General features: G+C 43.7%; 1 protein-coding gene across 3 annotated transcripts in view; it reads left to right on the forward strand.

The window, feature by feature from the left end:
- SPEN (spen family transcriptional repressor) overlaps positions 1–24,356 on the forward strand; it is a 66,839-nt gene that overhangs the window by 18,766 nt on the left and 23,717 nt on the right. For 2 of the 3 annotated variants that reach the window (XM_065650251.1, XM_065650252.1), the window contains exons 3-4: positions 2,893–3,369; positions 23,693–23,853. In XM_065650251.1, the coding sequence (XP_065506323.1) occupies positions 2,893–3,369; positions 23,693–23,853 (638 nt within the window). Of the gene's footprint in view, positions 1–530; positions 861–2,892; positions 3,370–23,692; positions 23,854–24,356 lie in introns of those variants that run through there. The other variant, XM_065650253.1, reaches the window with a different exon arrangement.

Genomic DNA, 24,356 nt, shown 5'->3' on the forward strand with positions numbered 1-24,356 from the left:
ATTCTGTGAAGGCTCGATGCCTAGTTCTCAGTTCTCACTGTACGCAGTTGGTATGTTAATTGGATTGTCACCACAAAATTTCTAGTAGACCTTAATGATGCAGCCCCTTGGATTCTACAGACAACACGTAGCCGTGGAAATAACGCTTGGATGGAGAAGACCGAAGGCAGCTGGTGATGTTTCCATTTTGGATCTACATCATTTCCAAGTTATTGGGATTATTCTTTCTGATGGTATTGGCAAAAAGAGATGATGGACATTACTAAATTTTGGAAATTATAGTGTGTTTTTTTTTTAATGCTGGGATAAGAACTACTGCCTTGAATTTATTGGATGGTATACAGTCAAGACACCAGTAGCCATGGGGAGTGGATTACTATCTAGTCTCTTAAAAAGCTCTTTGCTACTCCACATTAAACATACTTTAGTTTTAAAGATGTGACGCTAATACCAGTTTGTGGATACGCCAGTGAGAAATGACTGGGCTGGATGGTTACAAAGGCGGCTAGAGGAGGCCAGCAGCGCTGAGTGATCTTCTACCAGCTGCTTGATTCAGACTTAGGGCTGGAAATTAAAATAACGGATCTATTTAAGTGCCTACTGTCTCAAGAAAGAAGTCTGGGGGTTTCAGAGTTATGGTTTCAGTCTGGGACTGCTTCCTTCCAGTGGAATTTTTTTTTTTGTCTTGTCACTAAGATTTTTTTTTTCTTGTTGGTTCATCTAAAATATCATTTGACACCCTTGCCCATTAAGAAGGTGGATTACCCCTGTAAGAGGGGCCAAAATTGGGGAAGTTATGTTCACAATTCTCTCCCTAGATTTAATTGGGAATATAGGTCGTGTTTCCACACTTGGAAAAGGTTGGTATGTCCTGCCCTGTGTATATTAGCCCCTCTCCTAACCCAAGTCAAACCCTCTCTTTCCACTAACTCCAGTAGTACTTAGTACTAATAGATAAATCAAAAAAGCACTGTAGCCGTTAGATTTTCAGCTCTGCTAGCTCCTCTGTCTTCTGTGTCCTTCTCATGGATAAGGACTTTGTTCTTTTATGTCAGCTATATAGCAGTAACCCTCTAGAAAATACTGCTTTTTCTCTTACCTCGTTAAATCAGCTTTCACTGATTAACACTTTGTAGGATGCTAAATGCAATCGTTGATGAAATTGTTGGTCTTGGTCCTTCAAAAGGGGGAAAAAAAGAGAGAGATGTTTCTGTGCCAGATCCTGAAATATCTTTCAAAATGCCATTGTTGCGAGCAAGAGATAATGAAAATAGAAAGGCAACAATGAATTTTAAGCAGATACATAAGTTAATGACATTCTGTTGCACCGGTTAGGTGGTTTCTTATGTATAATTTGAGAGAATAAATGCAGACAAAACATGAGCGAGCTCTGTAGAAACCTTGAAAATGAGTTAGAATTTAACAACGGGGGTGAATATATTTAGAGGATTAAGGACCTTAGTGATTCATTGGAGAAGAAATGGAAGGAACTTCCTGAGATGCTAATCAAAAAAGGTTCAAATCCCGTTTTCAGTTTCTAAAAGATACCTGAAATATTTCTGCCATTTTAAATAGAAGCCAGACCCGAGATGCAGGAGAGGAAGAGGAAGCACAAGGCAGAATTGGGTTATTAGGATTCAGGGAATTGAAGTGACTAATAATTGATTCTGAAGGAAAAATCCAAGAGAGAAGGCTGGGAAAAAAAAAAAAAAGGTTGAAGTGTCCTTCATAAGATGGATAATTAAATTTTTAAATTAACTTTGGCTACCCTGACATATTTAGAATTTTGCAAGTATTTTTTAAACATTGAACAAATCATTTTGGATCTTTCATTCTGCAGATGTAACTTAAATGAACCGTCCTGGTACTTGTCTAAATTAGACTACTAAACTATTTGTAATGTTCTTTTAACTTTATCTGTCGGTTCTACTATCTCTTTATTTGAGAGATTGCACTAACTTTCTTAGAACATAGAGCCTTTCTCAATGGACACACAAAATGTTTGAAATACTGAAACGAAATGGGCTTTAGCTACTTGAAAGCAGTACAATTGTGAAGGTAGAAATTCTCTAATTCCAGACAAAAACACCGACTGAAAAATGTAATTTATACTCCTTGCTTAGAGTCTTAGTATTTTGGGGGGCGTGCACCCCTGTAGTTTAAGTTTACTGATATAAGTAAGCAAGGTGTTTCTTGAGGGTGCGCAGGCTTGAGGAGAATCGAGTGTAGCAGTCTGATAAAAGCAAAATTCCCTCTTAAGAGGATGAAATATTTTAGAACAGCAACAAGAAACCCCCTGATTTTCTGGGCCTTCTCTATAGGTTACGCTACCCCTTTTGAAAGCAGCTTCTTACCTCTGGGTCATGCTTTGCACGGAGGCTTTCATGGCTACAGCCCAGTTTGCGTTGCCATTTTTGCAGAAGGATAATTAGAAGAGCTCCAGTAATTACCAAATTTCCAGAAAAAAATTTCTGAAGCTCTTAAACAAAAATGGATGGATGGCGGGGCGGGGGGATGTTAATTATGATGTTCATAAACACAAAGTTTTCCTTGTTTAAAGGAAAAAAAAAAAACCCAAATGGTACTTAAATGAGAATTCTGCACTTGAAAGCAGTATTTTTTTTCCCGTGCAGGCAAGGTGCTGGTCATGAAAGCCTGATATTGTGATTAAAACAAAGTGATTGCTCAGCTTTATCGTATATGAATATAACTTTGGAGTCAAGTAAAACGTTTTTTTAAGTTTGTCAGTGTTTGCTTGATAGGTTATTGCTGTTTAGTGGAGAAGCAGTCGCAAAAATAAGTTCAGCGCTGACGCGAATGTTTGCATGATTTGCTTTTAGTCATGCTTGCCCCTTTTCTGATGAAGTATTTTTCCCCCCTTCCTAAATGCAGGGCTTCAGATAACAGGGAGCGTGCTTATGAACATAGTGCCTATGGACACCATGAGCGGGGGACGGGAGGATTTGATCGGACGAGACATTACGATCAGGATTACTATAGAGATCCTCGAGAGCGGACTTTACAACATGGGCTCTATTATACTTCTCGGAGTCGAAGTCCGAACCGTTTTGACGCTCACGACCCCCGTTACGAACCTAGGGCCCGGGAGCAGTTTACATTGCCCAGTGTGGTACACAGGGATATCTACAGGGATGATATTACGCGGGAGGTACGAGGCAGACGGCCGGAGAGGAATTACCAGCACAGCAGGAGTCGGTCGCCGCATTCGTCGCAGTCCAGGACGCAGTCCCCGCAACGCCTGGCCAGCCAGGCCGCCAGACCCGCGCGCTCGCCCAGCGGCAGCGGATCCCGCAGCAGATCTTCCAGCAGTGACTCCATCAGCAGCAGCAGCAGTACCAGCAGTGACAGGTAGGGCCGCTCTGCGTGTCCTCACCCAAAGCCGCCGTCCCCGTGGGTTTTGTGTCTCGTTTTCCGAGGAGTTGCGAGCCGGGGCTGTGAAAATAGGAGGTGTTTTAGTCGTTGATAGAGAAGTAAACCGGCGTGAAATGTCAAAAGACCGAGAGCTGGGGCTCTTTAGCTTGGAGAAGAGGAGACTGAGGGGTGACCTCATTCATGGTTATCAGTATGGAAAGGGTGAATGTCAGGAGGATGGAGCCAGGCTCTTCTCGGTGACAGCCAGTGATAGGACAAGGGGCAATGGGGACAAACTGGAACACAGGAGGTTCCATTTAAATTTGAGAAGAAACTTCTTCCTGGTGAGGGTGCCAGAGCCTGGCCCAGGCTGCCCAGGGAGGTTGTGGAGTCTCCTTCTCTGCAGACATTCCCACCCGCCTGGACACCTTCCTGTGTAACCTCATCTGGGTGTTCCTGCTCCGGCGGGGGGATTGAGCTGGATGAGCTTTCGAGGTCCCTTCCAGTCCCTGACATTCTGGGATTCTGTGAGTTGGCACAAAACAGATGGGAGGGGAGCGCTGGCGCCGTGGTTAATTGCTTTCTGTGGTGGATCTGTGCAGCGTCCATGAGATGCTGGTGGGCAAAGCGGGGTGTACGGACGCCAGGCCTTGCTGATCCCTGGCTGCTCTCTGCGTGAATATAATATTTGCTTGAGTGAGGGAATAAGCAAATTTTCAGCTCAACTACTTCTTACAGGACACATTTTGAAATACTTTGGGAAGTGATGAGTATTATTGCCCAGTTTCCCATCATTCCCGATCGCCACTTACATTTAAAAGGTTGATAAGTTGCCGTTCCCTTTTCCCCTGTTGCCTCGCAGCATGAATTACAGACTTGGAAGAATTAAAAAAAACCCAACCAAATCCAAGTATGCATTTCCTAGCAATACACCCGTGCCCTTGGTTCTGTAATAGCCACAGTAGTTCTGTATTTGTGTGGCTTTATAAACTACTTAGAGGAGGAAAAAAAGAGTGCTAGAACTAAGGACTGGATTTCTTTTAATAATTTGAAAATTCATATTGAAATGCCTGTCAGATATTTAGCTTTTTAGGAATAAATTCACCCTAAGGGCAGAGACCAAGGAGCTACCGCTGTGTAGCTGGTTTATATGCTGTTTGGTGAAGAGCTCTGCTCTTCTGAAGGGTTTCCAGAGCTGGAAACGTTTCCTTTGCATACCAGCTCTTTTCCAAAACTGAAAATATTCATTAAGTAAAGAAGTATATCAGTATAACAAAGACTTAGTGTTCAGCTATCACTAGAGTGGAATTTTACCACTAGTAACTCTCTAATCAAGATAATTATTCTCATAAAATCTTACCTGCTTGAACGTTGGACCTTCTGGAAGGGTTCGATGGGCTGACGCTGGGGAGAGTGTGCAGAAGTGAATGTGAGGAAATGAGTTTTTCTTTATTAACCCACACACACTCCCCATGTTTAAAGAACTGTGCAAAAATGTATTTACTTTTTTAAATTATTGTTTTCTCCTCCTGGATTTAGAAATCCAGGTTCTGTCTTGGCCAGAGAGCGGGTAGAGAGGCCTCTCTAGAATATTCGAGGTGACTTTTAGGCAGTGTTAAAGGCTTGTTTGTTTATTTCTAACACCTCTCTCTCAATGAGATCTTAACACTTAGATAAAGCCAAACCTTTGTCAAAGATTTTCACACTTATTACAGCTTAAAAAAATTTGCGAGACTTGCAGAGGTCTCCAAAAACAACCTAGAGAAGATGAATTGAAAGGAGGCCTCATTACGTTTAAGGTTTAAAAAACAAAATCCCAAGCAGGAAAAAAAAAAAGCCTCTCTTCTGGTTCTCCTTTGGTTGTTGCAGAATGGATAGAAGGGAGTCCAGGAAACTCGTGATATTTATAAAATGTCATTGTTGGGATGTCGAGACGGGATGAAATATTGCACTGAACTTGAGAGGACTGAACATGATCCCACTGGAACGGAGTTCTGAGATTTAATCAGAAGATAAGCAGTGTCTGCTGTGCTTTAACTTTTCATTTTCTTGGCAATTTCTAGTTCTAGTAATGGAAAACCAGATGATACTTGGGAAGGAAAGGGAAATAAACATTTTTTTTTTCTTATTAATACAGTAAATTCAAATTCAATAGAGCAAGTAATGGAATCTGGTGGGTAGTATATTTCATTGTGAAGGATCAGAAAGGAGTTTTACATGTTTCTAAGCAGTAAGTTAGAATTAATAAACATTTACCCATATCTGTACTTTGTAAAGCAAAATCCCACCTGGCCCTGAAGTCTTTTAAAGCACAAGTGGACTTTTCTGTATAATTTTTAGCGCATTTTGAATTTAGCAATGGAAATACGTAAACCTTTTTACGGGTAAGCTGCTCGCACTCGTTGTGTGATATATTCGAGTTTCCCATACCCGGAGTGGGCAGAAATTTATTTGTATCTCCGTATCCTGGGTATTAAATTCTGCTTGTGTCAACCCCAGATTGATTTCCCAAATTCCACATCTATTTTTTGTTTCTATAGTGGGATTTATCTGGAATAACTGAGGATGGTTTGTTACTGTCTGCAAAAGACTTTTTGCAATTTCCGTTTTATTTCTCAGGGGTTTTAGCAAACTGGGGATCTCTTACGGCTTTATGCTCAAGTGGAAATGGCCGATTTCGTGACGCTGTGAAATTATTAAGGTGTTTATGCCACTGAATTATTTTGAAATTGCACGTCTTGAAGAACTTTGTCACTCGAGTCTCGTCGTGTCCGTCTCTCACCTGGCAAGGTAGACAAAAGGCACAAGAAGTTGTGTTTTCTCAGAGATGTGGGTCACTCACCCAGGCTCATTTGGGGACAAACGCTGGAGCTTGGGGACACTTGTGGCTGTTGAGCACTTGTGGGAATTTCTGTGTGTGGCGCCGTCCTGTGAAAACCGAGGAGAAAAGTGGTGAAGTTTGGGCTTTGTTCCTTGTGTTGTGGTTTTCAAAGAGCTGTGTGAAGTAAAGATGATTTTCATTAAAGGGAGATGATTTTCCTGGATGATAACGTGAGGAAAGATGTTCTGCAGAATGTTTAAACAACAAAAAACCCCTTTATTTAATAAAGGTTCAGAGTTCGTTGTGTTGGATCTCAGCTAGGCTTTGCTGGAAATGTCTATTTGGAGGCCTTTACAGGGGATTTGTAATGGGAGCTGCAAAGGAGTAACGTAGAAAATAAGATTTAAAAGAATGTGGTAAAAATAATGCGTATTTTCTGAAACAGAGCTTTATTTGTTGTATTTTGTGGCCTCTCAGAAGTTGCGCACTGGGCTGGTGGAGGCGAATGGTTTCTGCGGGAGCCGCTTCCTCGGACGGCGTCACCTGCGTGGATTTGAGGAATAGAATTTGTCTTCTGACGTTTTCCTACTGTGAAATTGCTCATTCCCCACCCATGTTACAGAAAATGGTCATTGGGGTCAGTGTTTTTTTAAATCACCTTGAAAGAGTAAAAAAAACCCTTGAAAATTAGATTTCAACTTTCTGCCACCATTAATTTTTCTCCATTTTGTTGAGTTGAACGTGCACCACAAATGATATATTAGCAAACATATTTTCTGTACTGTGTCATGGAAGAAGCCGAATGTGCACAGAAGCTGTGGGAGCCCATAGGACACAAACCAGATTGTTTGTGCCCTGCCCAACCTCCTGAAAAAAAATCTCACCCCCCTTTTTGTAGAAAGGGATCTTTTCTAGGCTGCTCGTCTACGTGTTCTAATGCGCTAAAAAAATTCTGTGCATTTTAATGCAGTTTTGTGATGTTAAATGGTTTTATGCACTTCTTACTGTTGCATGTGTTGGAATTATTTTTAAAGCTTCGCTGCAGTGATGTGTTGAACCACGTGGCACTGAGCAGTGGGACGTTTCCCTCTTCAAAGTTGGGCATGTGGCGAGAAATGGGATTTAAACTTATTTACAAAATCCTGGCAGAAGTGTTTGATTTCCTACAGGTGATGTCCAGAATGGTAAAGTGTGAACACTGCGTGTGGATGTTGCGTCTGTGTGACCTGAGGTTTCCTTTTGCCATCTTTTGAAATGTATTTTTTAAGAGTGCTTATTGGGTTGTGTGATGTCAAGGATGCTGGAGGATTTACTAGTTAGATGAATAATTTCTTAGGGCTTGGAATGTGAAATAGATCTTGCTCTGGAATTAAAAAAGCAGCTTCATTTTAGACACAAAGTGACTATTTTCACCAGGATTTAGGGGAGCACAGGCATTCCTACAGCGCTGGATTAAAGAAGTGCTGAAAATTGATTTTTTTTCTATAATTGTGATAGCTATATTTAAAGTTCTAATAACAAGTGGGCAAGGATTTCATGAAGTAATTAGGGATTGGTTTTTAATTTTAGATTTCTCTGTGATTAAATTCTTCCTGGAGCAATGAGTTACAGTTGGAAAGGAATACGTGTTATTTTATGTGTCTTAATATTGAAATAAACTGATGAAAAATACTGCCAAGAGAATTTTAATCATGAGAAAAACAGGCTCCCTGAAACCTGCCATGGAGGCTCCAGCGTATTTTGTTTTGTTGGATACTCTCTTAGCCTATTTAAACAACCGAAGTGAAAGTAGAAAAAAGTGAGTTTAGTTTCATTACATAATGCAAACCTTTCCTTACCATTGTCTTAATCTCCTCTTTTCTGCTTAGTTTGTCTGCCAGTAAGTGATTAATCACTGATGTACAATTGGATTTTGGGTTTTTGAGTGGGTTGAGAGATGCTTCTGCTGGGGACAGCTGAAAAATCGGGAAGAATGAGGTTAAATGGAGCTGTTGAGTTTTTATTGAACCATCTGTGCGACGGCCTTTGCTGATGTTAAATAATTCCATATAAATTTTGCACTGTAGAGATCACCTGAGTATTTTTAATCTCTTCTGGTAGGACGACAGGGTTGAGCATGTTCCTATTTGTGTGGGAAAAAGAATTAGGCTAGAATTAAAAAAAAAAAAAAAAATGCATATAGAGTAGGAAACCACCTTTTCAGTGACCACAAAGGCAACAGTAAATCCGGGAAGAGTCGGGTGAAACACCTCATCTTTACCTTTTGTTCACATAAAGCTGTGTGCTGCTTTGATGTTCCTTCTGTATAGGGAAATGTGATTAGGGAAAATTTAAAAATCCAACTCAGATATTTGCAGGTTTTTGTTAGTGACTGTTGAGCATTTTCACTTTGTTCTTTCTGGTGTTTCTGTTCATGTCAGCCTGTGCTGCTTCTCATCTAAATATAACCTAGACCATCCTCTTAAACTTTTTTTTTTTTACCCTTGGGAGTATATCAAGTTTCTTGAAATTGAGCACAGGCAGAAAATTTTCAGATATCTTTGAAGAGAGAGGAGATATTTTTGTGCCGAGATTAAAATACCGAAAATGAAGGTTTATACCTTCCCTTCTAAAAAACGGCCGAAAAAGACTACCTGTACGCACACATTTATACATAAATAGTTCATCTGGTGAAGGAAAAAAAGGGAGGGAAAAAAAAAATCTCCTGGCAGCTGGCGAGCAAAATGGTGTCTCGGTCCCTTCGGGACGGGAACCAGCGGCAGCCCCTCGCTCCCCTCAGCCGCTCGCTCCCCTCAGCCCCCTGGTCTCCTCAGCCTCCTCAGCCCCTCGCTCCCCTCAGCCCCTCGCTCCCCTCAGCCCCTCGCTCCCCTCAGCCCCCTGGTCTCCTCAGCCTCCTCAGCCCCTCGCTCCCCTCAGCCCCTCGCTCCCCTCAGGCGGGGGAGGCGCAGCCGCCCAGCTCTCCCGCCCCAGCCCCGCCGAGCTGCTGACAGGGCGGCTGGAGGAGGGCGCCAACCCGCATTACCTCATCTGTACACTCTAGAGTAACCCATTAAAAATGTGCCTTGCACAAGAGATTTTTATCTCGCTCTGAAAAGCCGGCGCTTTAGGTCGCCTCGTAGCCTCTGGTTGGCGGCGGGAGCCCGGCCCGGCGGTGTAATGGCGGCCCGGTCGGGGTTGGGGGGAACGGGGAAGACAAGGCGGCCGGGGCTGGGACCGGCTCCCCGGCGGGTGTTGAAGCGAAAGGCGGGTGGTTCCCTCGCCCCGGTGCCCTTGTGAGGGGACGGGGACGCAGCTCCGGGCCCGCGGAACCTCAACGAGCGGGGGGGGCGGGTTGTTTGTGCCCGAGAACCGGTCTGAACCGGCGGGAACCGGCCGGGCCCGCCGCGCCGCCCCGGGGCGGGGCCGCCTCAAACCCGGCGGGTTTTCCTCCTACAAACCCCCTTTTTCTGAGAAAAAAAAAAAAAAAAAAAAAAAAAGAGAAACCACAACCCCTAACGCTGCAGCAGCTTTCGCTCTTGCGTGAAGGTTTTTTTCTCACACAGCGCAGGAAAGAGCTGCGGTTATGCAGTGAAACAGCAGTGCCCGTGTAAAAGCGAGGCCTGAGGGAGGGAACCGGGCTCTCCCTCTCAACTTTTTTGAGTTTTAGGTCGCTTTTTATTTTTGAAACCTTCATTCATACCTGGTGCCTCCTCGCTGGAGGAATGAGTCTCAAAAATCCCCAAAAAGGGGCGACTTTGGAGCCTGCCCGCACATCTTAACAGCGCCGTGAGATAAAGGAGCTAGGACGCAGTCGTGAAATAAAATACACATTTCAACATTGCCAGCCCCTCTGGAAGAACAAACTGCCCGTCTTTTATGTGAACATACAATAAAATCATTTAAAACGTTATAATCAAGCAGCTTTTTTATTTTATACGTAGCTTTATTTGCATGAGCTGCCCAAAAAAAGAGTGGACATTTTCTGGCAATTAATACCCTCCCCACCAACCCCCCCCAGTACTCGCAATTATAGTTGGTAATTGCAGGCTCTAAATGACAAAGCAATTAAGCCTCTTCCTAAATTTGCAGAAGTAGGTGTTTATCTACATCTGGTCTGTCAGTCTTTGTTTCTGTAGCAGGGCCCAAAAGCTTAAGTGCTGCTGCTTTTTCAATTTGATTTCTTTGCCTCTGCAGGCAGGCAAAGATTTCCTTATGTTTCCAAATTAATTTCTGGATGGGAGTCTTAAAAATACATCGTAGGCAGGATGAAAGCAAAGGAAAGGGGTCCTACAAAAATAGCCTTTATTACAATGTTGACCGTTTCAAATGACTTTATTGTTTTGCATTCTGTTCAAAGAGGCTTTTTTTTTTTTTAAATGCTGTAAAGGTGTCTTGCCATGAGATCGGAGTCTTTGTTAGCAAATATGAGTTTTTCTGGTGGCTAAATCCAGACCCTCACGTGAACTTGTCTTATCCTCTGCTGGGGAGGAGGACTTGCCGCTTTTCAAAAATAACATTTCTAAGTCACCTGTGGGTAGGAGCCGGGATCTGGTGTGAGATTTGGCAATTTCAGGTCTCTCTAACCTCCTTTTTTCGGAGCGATGGGAAAGACCCGAGCCGTGTGGGAGGCATTGCTCCCACCAGCGTCGGGGGAGACGTTGTCCTCCTCAGTTTTGCTGTTTTGGGGCTGTTTATAAGCCTGCGGGAGCTGCTGAGAATTGATTTTCTTCCCACGGGCACACTGGGAAGATCTGGTGCTGTTGGTGGATTGGGTTTGACTTCGGGGTTGTGCACACGCGTATTAACAAAATGGTCACTTCTAATTGCGTTTTTAAGGCTTTGATTTCCTTCCAAGGATTTTGCGTAATCATCTTGAGTAGGCTGAGGGAAGGAAAGAATTAGCTGAGGTCAGGGAAGTTGAAGCTGCCCGTGTTACTTCTCAGAAGCCGGGCTTAATTCTGGGAGATCCTGAAGGCGGGATGGAATCTGCCTCCTGTTCTCTTCCTGCTGAGCCAGGGGAAATCAAACCTCCCAAAAGCCAAATAAACAGGGAAACCGTCAAGTGTGTTGGGTGCCTCCCTCTGCCTTCGTGGTCCGGATTCCCTTTTCTTCGAGGGGAAATACAACTGGGACGTGAATCATCGCTAAAATAGATTAGAGGGATCGTAGTCTAGAAGCGCCTGATGGTGGAGTCTAGACAGCTTGGATGGAGACACATACGTCACAGGCACCGAAAGGTGGGGGACAGGATTCCCATCGTCAAGCCCTTTGGAATAATGGGCAGTTTAATAATTTCTAATGAATATTCACGTGGAGGGATGAATAGCAAAAGAGGAGGGCTGTATTGAATGCTTCCTGAAAAATACACCAGTCATTACGATGATCAAAGGAGAAATCCAACCGCCGCCTGTGTTCACTCATACGTGTTTCCATTAAAGCGCAGACAGAGCGTCCCTTCCCATCTTAAAGGCTGGACTTGCAAATACAGCGATTTGAGTATTTTTTTCCCCAAAGAGGATGTTTTTGGCTCTGCCATATGCTTGGTTGTGGGCACTGTAACACCTTCAGAGTCGACTTTCTCCTTAAAACCAAAGGGCTGGGAGAACAGCTCTGTTCCCGGCGTATTTGTGAGACCTGGGCGTTAACCTTCAAAGCACTTTAGGTGGAACATGCTGTGCTTAAATGAAGGTCATGGATGGGAATTAATGGTAAATAAACTTTATTGAGGGACAAAAAAAAAAAAGAAGACCATCCCTCAGTCTTTACCCATTGAATTAACCGTGTGACTTAGGTTTGCCCTTAATGTCCAGGCATCAAGGGTAGTCTGTGACGTCGCAAGTGCCAAAACCACTAACGATGGCGTCGAGGTTTTAAGCGTGAAAGCTTCTTAGCGGGCGATCAGATATCCCTTTCCAGATCCTTACAGGCAGCCGGTGATGCCGCTCACAGAGGGGAATGTGGCACATTTACGAGTGGAAAATCACAGACTCGGAGAGAAGCGAGGGCTTCGAAGTTGTAGAGAGGAGAATCAATTTATATGTGCCAGGACGTAGCCCGAATTTTTTAAAAAGCTGAGTTTCCAAAAGGAGGAAGAGGGAGACATGTACTGTGCAGGTGCCGTATTAATAAAAACCATGCATTATTATTTATTACGTACCTAACGAAAGAACAAAAATAGCCCTTTTAGCGTGCGTGGCGTTAAGAAACAAGACTTCTCTGTGAATCCTTCCTTCTCACAAGAATCCTGTAACAAAGGTAGGGACCTGGTTTTTAATTTCCCAAAGCTCGCTGGGTTTCAGAAACAAACACCCGGCTCCTGGTTGGAGGCGTGAAACCTGGAGCCTTTCACATACTGAAAAATCTGAAAAATGTCTGGGGTTCAGCGTGCAGTTGCTTTATTTAGCTCAAAGCAATGATCTTGGCTAGGAGACACTTAGAAATCTAGGATGGCAGCAAAAGTACCTTTTGGAGACTCTTTTCTATGAGAGGGAAGTGGTTTTCAGGGCCGTCTCCTCATTCCTTCCACACTTGCCTTGTATTTCCCGCAGATGCCCAGAAATCATCATTTTTATAGCTGGGGAAAAATCTGAAAGCCTCATCAAACGCTTTAGAAAGGGGAATGATTAAGGCAGCATCTCCAGCAGGTCCTGGCAATAAGGGTGTTCATGGATTTTATTATCTTGGGTCTGTTTGGGAGTAGAAAGCTTTTTGTAGCACGATAAGGTGTGAAAGAAAGGCAGCGTTCTTCGGAGAGAGAATTCCCTGGGACGAGCAGAGTCCCCACGGACAAAAGGTGCAGGGCTGGGCTCGGTGGTGAGATGCAAATTGTCCTACTTAATTCCAGCTGCTGCAGGTTTGACCTCCTTGTATCATCTGACACCTCGTTTGGTAAGAGGTTGCTGCAAGATCTCAAACCCTCAAATTATGTAAGGTTTACACAGTTGCTTTGAAGTTAGTCCCTCCCTTCAGTGTTTGTTTACTGCCCGGTATGTCCTGGTGGCTGGATTGAGGAGGATGAATAGTCACAGAAAGGAAGCTATCGGGTTAGTAACGAATTTTCTGTTCCTCTCGGCTTTCTAAGCGCGCGTGGAGCTGCGTTTATCCCTGTTTCAGAATCTGAGAAAACGCTGAGGACGTCGTGCGCCGGTCGGGGCTTTGCTGGCGTGTGAGTTTGCTGTTTGGTTTTTGTTGGGAGGTGGAGGGAAGTGCAGAATGGCCGGTTGTGTTTCTCCACCAAAGAGATGCTATCTAAGCATTATGTCAGAAGCGGTTGATGTTGGTTTTGCTTTTTAAGTATGCAGCTTCCCTGTAACTTGTCAAAATCCACGTGTGAAAAAAGGAAGATGCTTAATGAACCTTGGATGTGTGGCTTGCGGAGTGTGTGCATGGCTGCGCTGCCGTGGGTTGGAGGTTTGGAGGCTGCGGACACAAGGCATTTTTCATTTGCATTTTTCCCTACTCTTGCATTTTTCCCACAAATATTTTAAGTCCTCACCCTTGCTTTGCGATCCCTGATGGGTGTAATGGAACCATCCCAGGCTTTTGGGAAGGGGACTCCTTGTACTTCTGTCCACGTGGAGGTTTAATCACTAAATGGTAACAAATACTGCTGAATTAGGTTACAATAAGGTGCTTTTTCAGAAGTTAAGAGACAAACACAAAAACCACTCTGTCATATACTACTGGTTTTGTTGTTTTTAATTTCTAAGGCTTGCGTTGCTCTACATAGTTGCTTAATAAAGGTAAAGACATGTTTTCCCCACCAACACGATATACGTTCAGTAGGCCATGGCGCTTCACCTGTTTCATACAAAGACTGTGGTTTTAATTTTATTTTCATGACTTAAGTGTTTTCCAGCCATGTGAAACTGCACAGAAAGTTCTACTTTTAGTTGTATTTTTATTTGCATGTGGGCAGAAAATGAAGTAATTCCCAAATATAGTCCTAGCCAAGAGATCCATCTGTTCTCTGCATTTTTAAATGGCAAATTAATCCTTAGCACACAACTCATCAAATGTCTTCTCTTTTATAATGTATGCTGCCTGAGATCACTGAAATGCCGTTTTTTTTTTTTCCCAGGCCTTCCATTTTAAGTATTCCTTCATGTGAGAATAACAGCTACTGTTCTGGTTTTACAAAGTGCTCGCGTGCATATTCCAGTTGCTGCGGTCAGTCTAAAAAAGGGTGTTTTAAAAAAAAAAAAAGTAACAACAACAGAAAACCACGTCCAAAATTATTCTTCCCTTCACCTCTTTGGTATTTCTTTAAAAGGCTGTAGAAGATTCGAAGTTCTACTTGAAAAACAACTTTAATAAATGTACTTATTTCTGATGGAGAACCAGGGTTGCTCCGTCCGTTTTCTTCTAATAGTGACCATTTTTAGAAGTACTAAACTTCCATGGCATTATCTGCCATAAATGGAATTTCTGTATTAAGCTTCGCACGTTCCCAATTGGACTTTAGAGGCATTGTTTATCAGCTGTGTATCTCTCCCACCCGAAGAACAATTCAATTTATTTATAAGAGAAGACACACCATTTCAAAACCGCTCCGAATTGGGCATTTTAACAAACGGCATTTACCGTATCAACACAAAATAAAAATAGTGCCAGGTTTGAGGGTTTTTTTAAAGCAAGGTGCGATGCTTTTCTAAAACACCAAGACGGAATTAATTCTGTGGGTCTGTTTGCCACGTTACCGGCAATTTTATTTTTAAAAAGCATTTATAGCTCTGCTAAACTGAAGTAACCTGAAGGTGAATCAGAGCCGGTGCTTTTTTGGTTTTAGTGTATGTATGAAAAAGGTTTTTCTTCTGAAAAATACCCAGTGCTCAACATGATGTGAGTGTAGTTAAGGCCTAATGCTTTAAAAATTGAATTAAGAAAGGAAATCAGTGCTTTTAGGCAAAAGAAGTTGCTTTTTACTTCTCAAGTAAACATGTAGTAACAAACTTGCACGCAGCAGTGGTTGAATTTTAAATGGCATTTCCATCTCCTGGCTCACAGACAGCACCTGGACTGGGGTTGGGGTTATTTTAAAGATGCTTAGTAGGTCCCTTCATGAAAGCAGTTCAGTTGTTGTTTAGGAAACCGCCTTTAAATGTTGCTTTCTCTGTATTTTGCAAAGATTTGGCCTCCTGTGAGCCAGGAGATCAAGTTCCTCCGCCTGCTCCCTCGGTGATTCATTGAGTGACCTTGGGCAAAGCCCTTGGCCGCTCCTTACCTTATTTTTCCATCTGCAATGCAGGGATGTTAAGACATACCTACCTCCCCTGAGTCTGGAACAAAAATGTGTTGTTTTTTTTACAAAAAGATTTCATATGCTCTGAGGTGACAGTTGCACAACATTAATTCAGATGGTCTGCAGACAGCTGGCAAAAGCTGTTTACTTTAACAGTATTATGCTAATTTTGGCCAAAGGGTCGAAAGCAATTTTTCTTTGAGACCGAACGCGCCGTTCCTCCGCTGTAGCAGTGAACTCTGCCCCGTTATTTTCTTTTAAAAGCTGCTAGGATCGCAGGCTTATCAGTGCCGACAGCCTTGACTGGCACCTCTTCTGCAGGCAAGTCCTGGTGGCGCTTGAAATAATTTGGCTGAAGTTTGGTGCGGCCGGAGGAGGTGGGAATTTGGGGTGGCTGCAGTGGGACCTCTGACGGGCTGGTTCTTGACCTGAGGCTTCTGTCGATGAAGGTGATGTTAAAAACCAGGCTCTTTGGGCTCGCACGTTCTCACACCCACCCTCTTTGCATCGGTGGAAGTTTAATTGTGGGAAAACTGGGCCGCTTTGTACTTCACCCTCGAGGCCTCGGTGACTTTAATCTTTCCCAGCACCGAGCTCGGTGGCCGTTTGCTGAGAAAGCGTTTCCTCCAGCTTCCTGGAGTTGCAGTTTTGACTGTGAACGGTCCCACCGTTCCCCATGTCAAAAAGGCGGTGGCCGGGGACGCGGGACAACTCCAAATTCAACACCGAACCCATTCACCCGCCGAATTACCAGCCGGAGCAGAGGCCTTGAGTAGCATCTTCCCATCACTAGTAACCAGTTGTGGTTGCCGACTCAGCTGGTTGTTTGTAGTTAAGCCGATGTGTTCGTAACCACGACATTATTTATTTTTTTCCCAGGTTAGTGTTTTTTATTCTCGATGGTCCAAAGTTCAAGCCTGAGGACAGAGGGACGTAGGTCGAGGAGAGAGGTGGTAACACCGACCGTGGGTTGGGCACCGTCTCCATCAGCCAGGCGGGGATTAAGCCCAACATGTTTTTAGCAGTTATAATGGATTATTTAGTTGCGGGGAAGATTTAAAAGTTGCCCGGGGCTGTGTTGAGACTCTGGGAGCACGTGGCTCCAGGGGAAAGGTGGTTCTGGGGCTGGGATTATTTCTTCATCCTGAGCGACTTCTTCATCTTTTCTCTGATTCATTTCAACCTGCTGTTTCTCACCAGAGTTCAGGTGTTAGACATTCATGGTGTTAGCCTGTCACAGAAATGAAATAATAAGCCAGTTAGTTAACGTGGGTTAAAAAATGGTAAATACTATCTGGAAAATGTATCTTAAAAAATTTAGGAGTCAAAGACTGAAAAAACCAGGCTGTATTATTTGTTAAAAGGCACCGAATTGTCATGGTTGTGTTGCTTTCCCATGGCCTTTAAACATCATTTAATTTCATTTCTTTCTCTTTAGGATTCCAGCCCAGCCGGAGATTTCTTAAGTCTCCTTTCTGGGCGTGGTAAAGCAGAAAAAGTCGAGGGAAAGAGGCTGCCCTAATTCCCCTTGTCTGCAGTATTTAATGTTCTCTCTTCAGAACACTAAATACCTTTGTTGTTTGTTGTGTGCTTTTTGTGGCTGTTTTCCGCTTACATGCAGTAGGTCTTTTCCCCCCACCCCCCCAGTAGCTTGTTTAATCACAGCCGTGTGTTGTTAAATACTTGGGAGGCTGCGTGTGTGACATGCACAACCCAAAGTTCCTTGGGTGGCACGTTCTCAGCAGCTTGAAAGGGCGCCAAGAATGTCGGAGGTGGTGGCATCCCGGCCTGAGTTTCACCGCCAAGGTGCTGCAGGCCAGGCCGATGGGCACGGGGTAATTACACCCAGAGAATATTCGGCGTAGCTCTGGTCCCTGGCTCGCTTTCTCCACCCTTTCACAGCCAGAGTCTGCTCATGGACTGATTTAAAATGTAAAGCTTTGTTAGGAAATGGAAGAGCAGGGTTCAAGCTCTTTGCTGCTCGCCTGACGTCTGCAAAATATGGTAAGGACTTGGTTACCTCCTCATCTCTTCATACAAACAAACTTGACGTGTTTGACTGGGTCTTCTCGTATCTTTACTTCAAGTTCAACAACTCCTTTTAGCCAGGAGAAAAACCCCTCTATTTATTTTTGCAGATCTGAGAAAGGTTTGTGGTGTTGGTTGGTTGATTTGTTGTTGTTTGGTTGGTTTTTTTTTTTCTCTTTTTTTCTCCTTACAAACATGATGTGGATTTGTATCACACACCACGTGTACACAACTACCTGCTGCTCACCCGCATATTTAGGTCAGCGTTGGAATCTGTTCCTACAAAGAATTGCTCACCCTCTGCTTGGACTTTTGCATTTTCGTCGCGGTTTTTCCTCCTTGAATGTGGCAGAACATCTCCTGGGTTGTTGGAGTCACCTGGTGTTTGAGCTTTGTGGGAATGGGTTACTTAGGCCTTATTAACACTCCATGGAATTTGATGTGTGGTTTTTTTTACTTGCACATCTGTAGAGAATGTGGGAGATTCTAGTTAAATGCATTTTTAGATTCATGTAGTATTTAGCAGTAGGACAGAAATAGCAGCCTGTAATAGACCTGTGCATATATTATTTCAAAATATCATTTTTCATTCAGAGGAGAAGTGAAAGTGTTTCACAGGCAAAGATCCTTTAATCTGTAGCTAGAATGGAATATGATGCATTTCTTCAGGTTTTTCTTTTTTAAGCAGTTAGCATCATATTTTTTCCTGGATGTTGGCCGGCAATAATCAGCTCTTTTTAATTCTTTTTTTTTCCCAGGCAACACATTTGTGCATTCAGGATAGTTCGACTCATTTTCTGGTGCTGTTTTCCCAGGTCCAAGAAATCTTAACTGGCAGTTTCTTTCCAAAACCTGTTGACAATATATAAAGTACCACAAAGATTTGTGTCTTGTGGACAGAGCCGATCGTACAGCGCTGTCATAGGTACCTTTTGTGGATGGTGGTTTTTGCGTATAGATCATCTACGGTGACTTAACTCGGATCTGCAAAGAGAAGGATGAGGAAAAAAAAGGGGTTCCCGCTGCTTCTTTTCAGAGATGACTGGACGTTAATTTTGGATTTCCTGACCCAATTTGGGAATCTGCTGCCGTGAGAATAACCTGGGACTGTGCTGGGGGAGCTCTGCCTGTGTTCTTGTCTTGGATAGATCTTTCTAGGAGATAATCATTAGTTAGAGATTGTTTTGACAGGGTATTGAATCAGAGCAGAGTTCCTGATTTCAGCTCATTTTGGCAGGGAAAGAAAAGAATTGCATATTTCTGTAAAAAGAATCCTGGATCATTTACTACCAGTTCTGGTTAAACATTTTTGAAGACGCGTATTTTAAAAAAAACCCCCACGTTTCATTTTTACGTTTTTTCCGGCCGAAATTCAGCGTGTGTTCCCTTGAAAAATGAAGAGGCTCTCAAATGATTTTAGATGGCTTGTTGCTAAACTCGCTCTGACCATCAGAGGTTTTTATTTGGCTTGATTTTTAAACCCGCCGCGCGTGTTAATGCTTCTTTCTGCTTTATTTTCCGCGGCCGCCGCCGCGTTCTCCACTCACCTTGCAGCTGACTCACCCTTCCTCAATCCAGCCGCTGAAATCACCGGCGTCCCACATTTTAAAATTGCAAAAAAGGGGGAGGGCAGCTTGTGAGATCCCTTGAATCAGCGCGACTGCCATTGACGAAAAGCAGCGGGGATCCTGTTACATCCACCGGTTTGGAGTCCCGCTTTTATCTCCTTTTTGCCAAGGAACAAAGCGAATGGCTCACTTTGTATTCTCCTCTCAAGCGCTTTCATTTTTCATACATAAACGGAGCGAAACTTCATACCCTGTTTCCCCAAAAATAAGCCCTACCCCTGAAAATAAACCTTGGCATGATTTTGGAGGATGCTCCAAATATAAGCCCTACTCCAAAAATAAGCCCTAGTTACAGTTTAATAGAAAAGTCAATTTTAAAAGTGTCCAGGCAGCTATAAATGTAAAAAAGTAAAACTAATTGGCAATAGAATGCAGCAGGACAGATAGACCGTTCACCAAGAAAAGCAGATACCCCCAAATAATTTGAATAAATGTTGATCTTTTGTTCAAGAATAAATGTAGATTGTTGTTCATGGAAAAATAGGGCATCCCCTGAAAATAAGCCCTAAGGCATCTTTTGGAGCAAGAATTAATAAAAGACCCTGTCTTATTTTTGGGGAAACAGGGTAGTTAAGTTCCTAATAACCGCAAAACGCAACTACTTGAAAATGAGGTGTTTCAGTGGAAATGAGGGGTGGTTATATGGGATGCGTGCAGCAGGGTTTGAAATGTCGTCGATGGGAGAAAAGGAAAATTCCGGGTGCTGAATTAGCCGCAGCGTTCCCGAAACCAGGCGTTTTGGGCTCATTTTTGTGAGCTGAACCCTGTTGTGGATTCTCATGCGTTGACTCTTGGGGACTCTGCCCATGTGGGATAAAACTTAAAGACTGGGTTACGAATAGATGTTTATCTTGATTAACAGAAAATAGATGCACGGATAAATGCTGTGAGTAAGAACACACGCAGCCCGTGTGCTTGTAAAACATCCTCGTGGAAGGCAGATTAATATTTTAAAAGGGCTTGTAAACTAGACTGGTAGTAGAGCACACGTGTAAGAGAAGGATTTCGTGTCCACCTCCTTATTAAAGTAAGAACGATCTCCTTTGTAGCTCAGATTTTGCCAACAGTAAAATTGAATATCTCTATTGCATATTGCTGTGATGCTGTGGTAAAAACCGGAGTGAAACTTTTATTTTAGAAGCTCTCCGGGCTGGACAAAAGAGCACCTGAAATTCTTACCCTGGCTCAAACTTCCAGTTTGAGCGCACGTCACCGGGAGAATCCTGCGAACCACCCGAGAGGCGAACGCGGTGTTTAAAAAAGCCAATCCTCGGCGCGGGCTCGTCTGCGTGTGCCGCGACAGCCCGATGAGTTTTGCTGCCGTTCCGCTCCGCTGCCTTTCCAGGGATGCCCAGAGCAGGTTTGCCCGCCTTGGGAAAGGGCCAAAAAAAACCAATCATCGCGGCTTTGGGACCGGCCTGGAAGCACAAGATGAAGTTGCAAAGCTATTTTCTCTCTGCCGTTTTTGGCCTTCCCCAAGACCTATTGATTACTCGAAATACTTTGAAGAAGAAGGTTATCAGAGCTGTGCTTTTAACCTATCTGTTGTATTCCCATGGTAAAACTTCCCTAGCTGGTTTTTTCTAAAATTAATTTTACCAGAATTTTTAATAACTTCTTTTTCTGCGAGTTGGCAAAGGGCAGTTGTTTCCAAAATGACAAGGAAAAGAAAAGCCATATTCTCATTTTAATATGCTGGGAACATATCCTCGTGCAGCTTAACATGCTTTATTTTTGTATATTTTTAAGGCTGAAAAGGAGTTCTGTTTTTCTGCTTGAGACTACATGTAATTCACTGTCAGCTGCCTTATTTTGTTTGTGCTCTGCACTGTAACTGGGTGACACAGCAGCTGTAATTAACTCTTCCGTCATTCTCCTTTGCACAGAACACAAAACCTTTGACTTACTTTTGAATTATTATATCTATGTTTCTTCCATTGGAAAAATGATGAGGCTTTCCCTAAAGAAAGGGGAATTGTTCATGCTGCCATTTTTTCTTCCTTTCTAAAAACCAGAGGCAGGAAATAATTATTTTTCCCCCCCCCTGGAATGTCTCAGTCTTGATTTACGTCGGGAAATGAACCCCTGAATCTACCTGGGGAAGTGGAAATTCTGGGCATGATCTTTGTTTCCCGAAGTTACGCGGAATTCAAGCTCGTGTTGTAGAATTTAGCACCTTGTTACGCTGCTGTTTCATCGCTTGGATGTCTTACACTGTTACCTGGAGATAATGATTTTTCTTTTCCCCAGTGGAATGCTGTGATTTTAACAGTAAGTTCCATATTTGAAACATCCTCATAAAACAAACAAAAAAACCCAAACCTAAAAATATCCTTTTCCCATTTTAAACCACTGCTTAAATAGAAACTCAATGCTACCTCTTACTGAAAAGATACAATCTTAGCAGAGTAGAATATTTAAAATGCTTTAGGAAGTAGTTGGTGGTAACACCGAAGATCAAGGCGTGAGAAGGGAAGGTACAGATGTGTGCGGGGCAGAGGCTTCTGCGGCCCTAAAATGTGATTTTAGCCTCCCCGGGGGATGGTAAAACCACGCGGTGCTGCTCTCAGCTTGGGAATTATTTTCAGATTCTCCCCACGCGTGTTCTCAGACTATATTCGTGTGTTAAAAGAAGTTTCTCTGTTCTTTGCCAACTTATTTCCCAGTAGCAGGCAATGGCTGCTGTTATCCCTTGAGACCATTGACGGCCTGTTTATGCAAGGCCGGGTTTATCCTCATTTTCCCAAAATGCTGTAGAGAACTTCAATTCAGTGAGGACTTGAGGTGGTGCGGCATTAGCAGAAAGGTAGGAGGCAAAGGGATAAACAGGCAAAAATGCAATAGTTGATCAGTGAAGACGACATAAAAGCAGGTTGCACCAATGCAGCTGAGGCAAAAATAGTTTAGAAATTGAGATAAAAAACAAGGCTGTGAACGTTAGGAAATCCAGAGCCGCGAAACAGAAGGGGCTGTAGATTGGAAGGAGAAATGTTATTATAATAGAAATGAAATAGCAGGCTGGGTGAAGCTGCTGAGGAAGGGCCCAGGTTTGCGCTCCTTTCCTCCCACGGCTTTATTTTCTCTCCCCTCCCAAAGCGATGCGGAATTGGCTCCTCCGAGGAGCGTGAGAAAGGCACCGACCGTGACACCGCTCGATGTCACCTGCCTGCGACAGGCTGGGACTGCGAGGAGAGTTTCTCCTGTTGCATTTTTGACCTTTTTCTTCTGTTCTGGCCTGGTTTTATATCCTCCTTTGATTGTTTGTAAGCATTTTGGGACAGAAATTGCCTTCCGCGCCTCCAGAAATAACAGGGACAGAGCCCAGGGCTTTTTAGTAGTATCACAGTGCTCCTTACACCAAGATCTTCATAAAGAAAATCAGTTTTCTGGAATGTTTTAGAGAAAACTGACTCTGTCACTGCTACCCTGGTGTTGTATAAACTGTACACCCGCAAAAGAGTAATGTAGGGGAAGAGGTCACAAAATCAAATCGAGAAAATAATAAGAAACCTGAAATGGTTTCCCTGAGAAAATAATAGAAAAAGTTAAATGGTTTAATGTAAAGAGGGAACATAAGAATATAAGGAGCTTATGAAATAATTTAGGAAAAACTTGCTTATCTTCTTCCTGATGTGGAAAGGAACAATCGGAAGCAGCACATTGAAAATAGACGGGGTTATTTTTGTAACGTGGCAGCTCTCCCCCCTCCAGCCTCCCAGTCAAAATTCCAGCAGGATTTTTTCGAAAGGCTGCTTGTGTAATGGAGAACCAGAGTCTCCAGGGTTATGTCAGACAAAATTATTTTTAGCGATGTTATGGGCCCTCACGCCTCGGGGGAAAAAATCAGCCATTGCAGAAGATGACGTGTCCCCACCGGGCAAGCTTTAATAACACGATTCGCCGTATTTCTTACTCTCCTCTAACAATCTGCACTGTCAAGTGTTGGCGGACGAGATTGACTCCCCGTATGGCCTAATACGCAAATCCTGTTCGGCTGTAATTATTGTTTATAAAAGATGTTCTCGGGTCTGAATTATTGAGCTTGTAATTGCACCTCGCCTTGGTTATTCCGGAGCAATAACCTGCCATGATTTTCTCATGCGAGGTTTTCACGTCATTGGAGGCGCGGATCTTTTTTAAAAGACGCGCAGGAGGCAATGAGGAGAAGTCCGGGGTCACCTCTTGGATTGACAGCGGTGCCTGAGAGCGCGATAATGTTTCTTTTTTGTAAGTGAGCGCGCGGGGAGGGGTTCTTAGGCTCTGCAGACCTGTGCACTCTCTCTGTATTTCTCCAGTCTTCCCACACAGCTCCTATACTGATACAATGCTGTATTACGCTTAATTAAATCTCCACTATTGTCACTGTGCGTAACGGCATCTGTCTGACATTTTACCCATATTCTGTTTCCTTGACTGTCTCCTGAGGACTTTGTAGGAGAATATTTGTAGAACGACTTAAATTCCTGTGTATAACCAGGCTGCGTTACAGAAACCGCATGTTTTGCATCAGGCAAAGATGAGTAAAACCTCTTGACGTTTTGCTTTTTAATCCAAAATACCTGTGTCCTCTGGTCGCGTCGCGTCTCCGTGCGCTCACCTGTCATTTTTTGGTGCCGTTCACAGCAGCGACTCCAGCAGCAGCTCGAGCGATGAGTCCCCGGCACGGTCGGTTCAGTCCACGGCCGTCCCCGCGCCCGCGGCCCAGCTGCTTCCCTCGCTGGAGAAAGATGAACCCCGCAAGAGTTTTGGGATCAAGGTTCAAAATCTTCCAGTGCGCTCAACAGGTACGTTCGCTTAGGAAATGAGGGAGAAAGAAAAAATAGGAAGCATGTAAAGGGTGAGTGTCAGGAGGATGGAGCCAGGCTCTTCTCGGTGACAACCAGTGATAAGACAAGGGGCAATGGGTGCAAACTGGAACACAGGAGGTTCCACTTAAAGATGAGAAGAAACTTCTTCCTGGTGAGGGTGCCAGAGCCTGGCCCAGGCTGCCCAGGGAGGTTGTGGAGTCTCCTTCTCTGCAGACATTCCAACCCGCCTGGACACCTTCTGTGTAACCTCATCTGGGTGTTCCTGCTCCGGCGGGGGGATTGGACTGGATGAGCTTTCGAGGTCCCTTCCAACCCCTGACATTCTGGGATTCTCTGACTGGTTAAATAACCTTTATGGTGTCTTTGACACGGCAGCCATGTGCGGCCTTCAAGGATGGGATTCTCTCTCTGCTTCTGCCTCGGTTCTTGTATGACGGTGGGAAAATTGCTTAATTAGTGACCATCTGTCAGAAATCCTG

This window comes from Caloenas nicobarica, chromosome 22 (genome assembly GCF_036013445.1).
Source record: "Caloenas nicobarica isolate bCalNic1 chromosome 22, bCalNic1.hap1, whole genome shotgun sequence".
NCBI classification, from domain to species: Eukaryota; Metazoa; Chordata; class Aves; order Columbiformes; family Columbidae; genus Caloenas; species Caloenas nicobarica.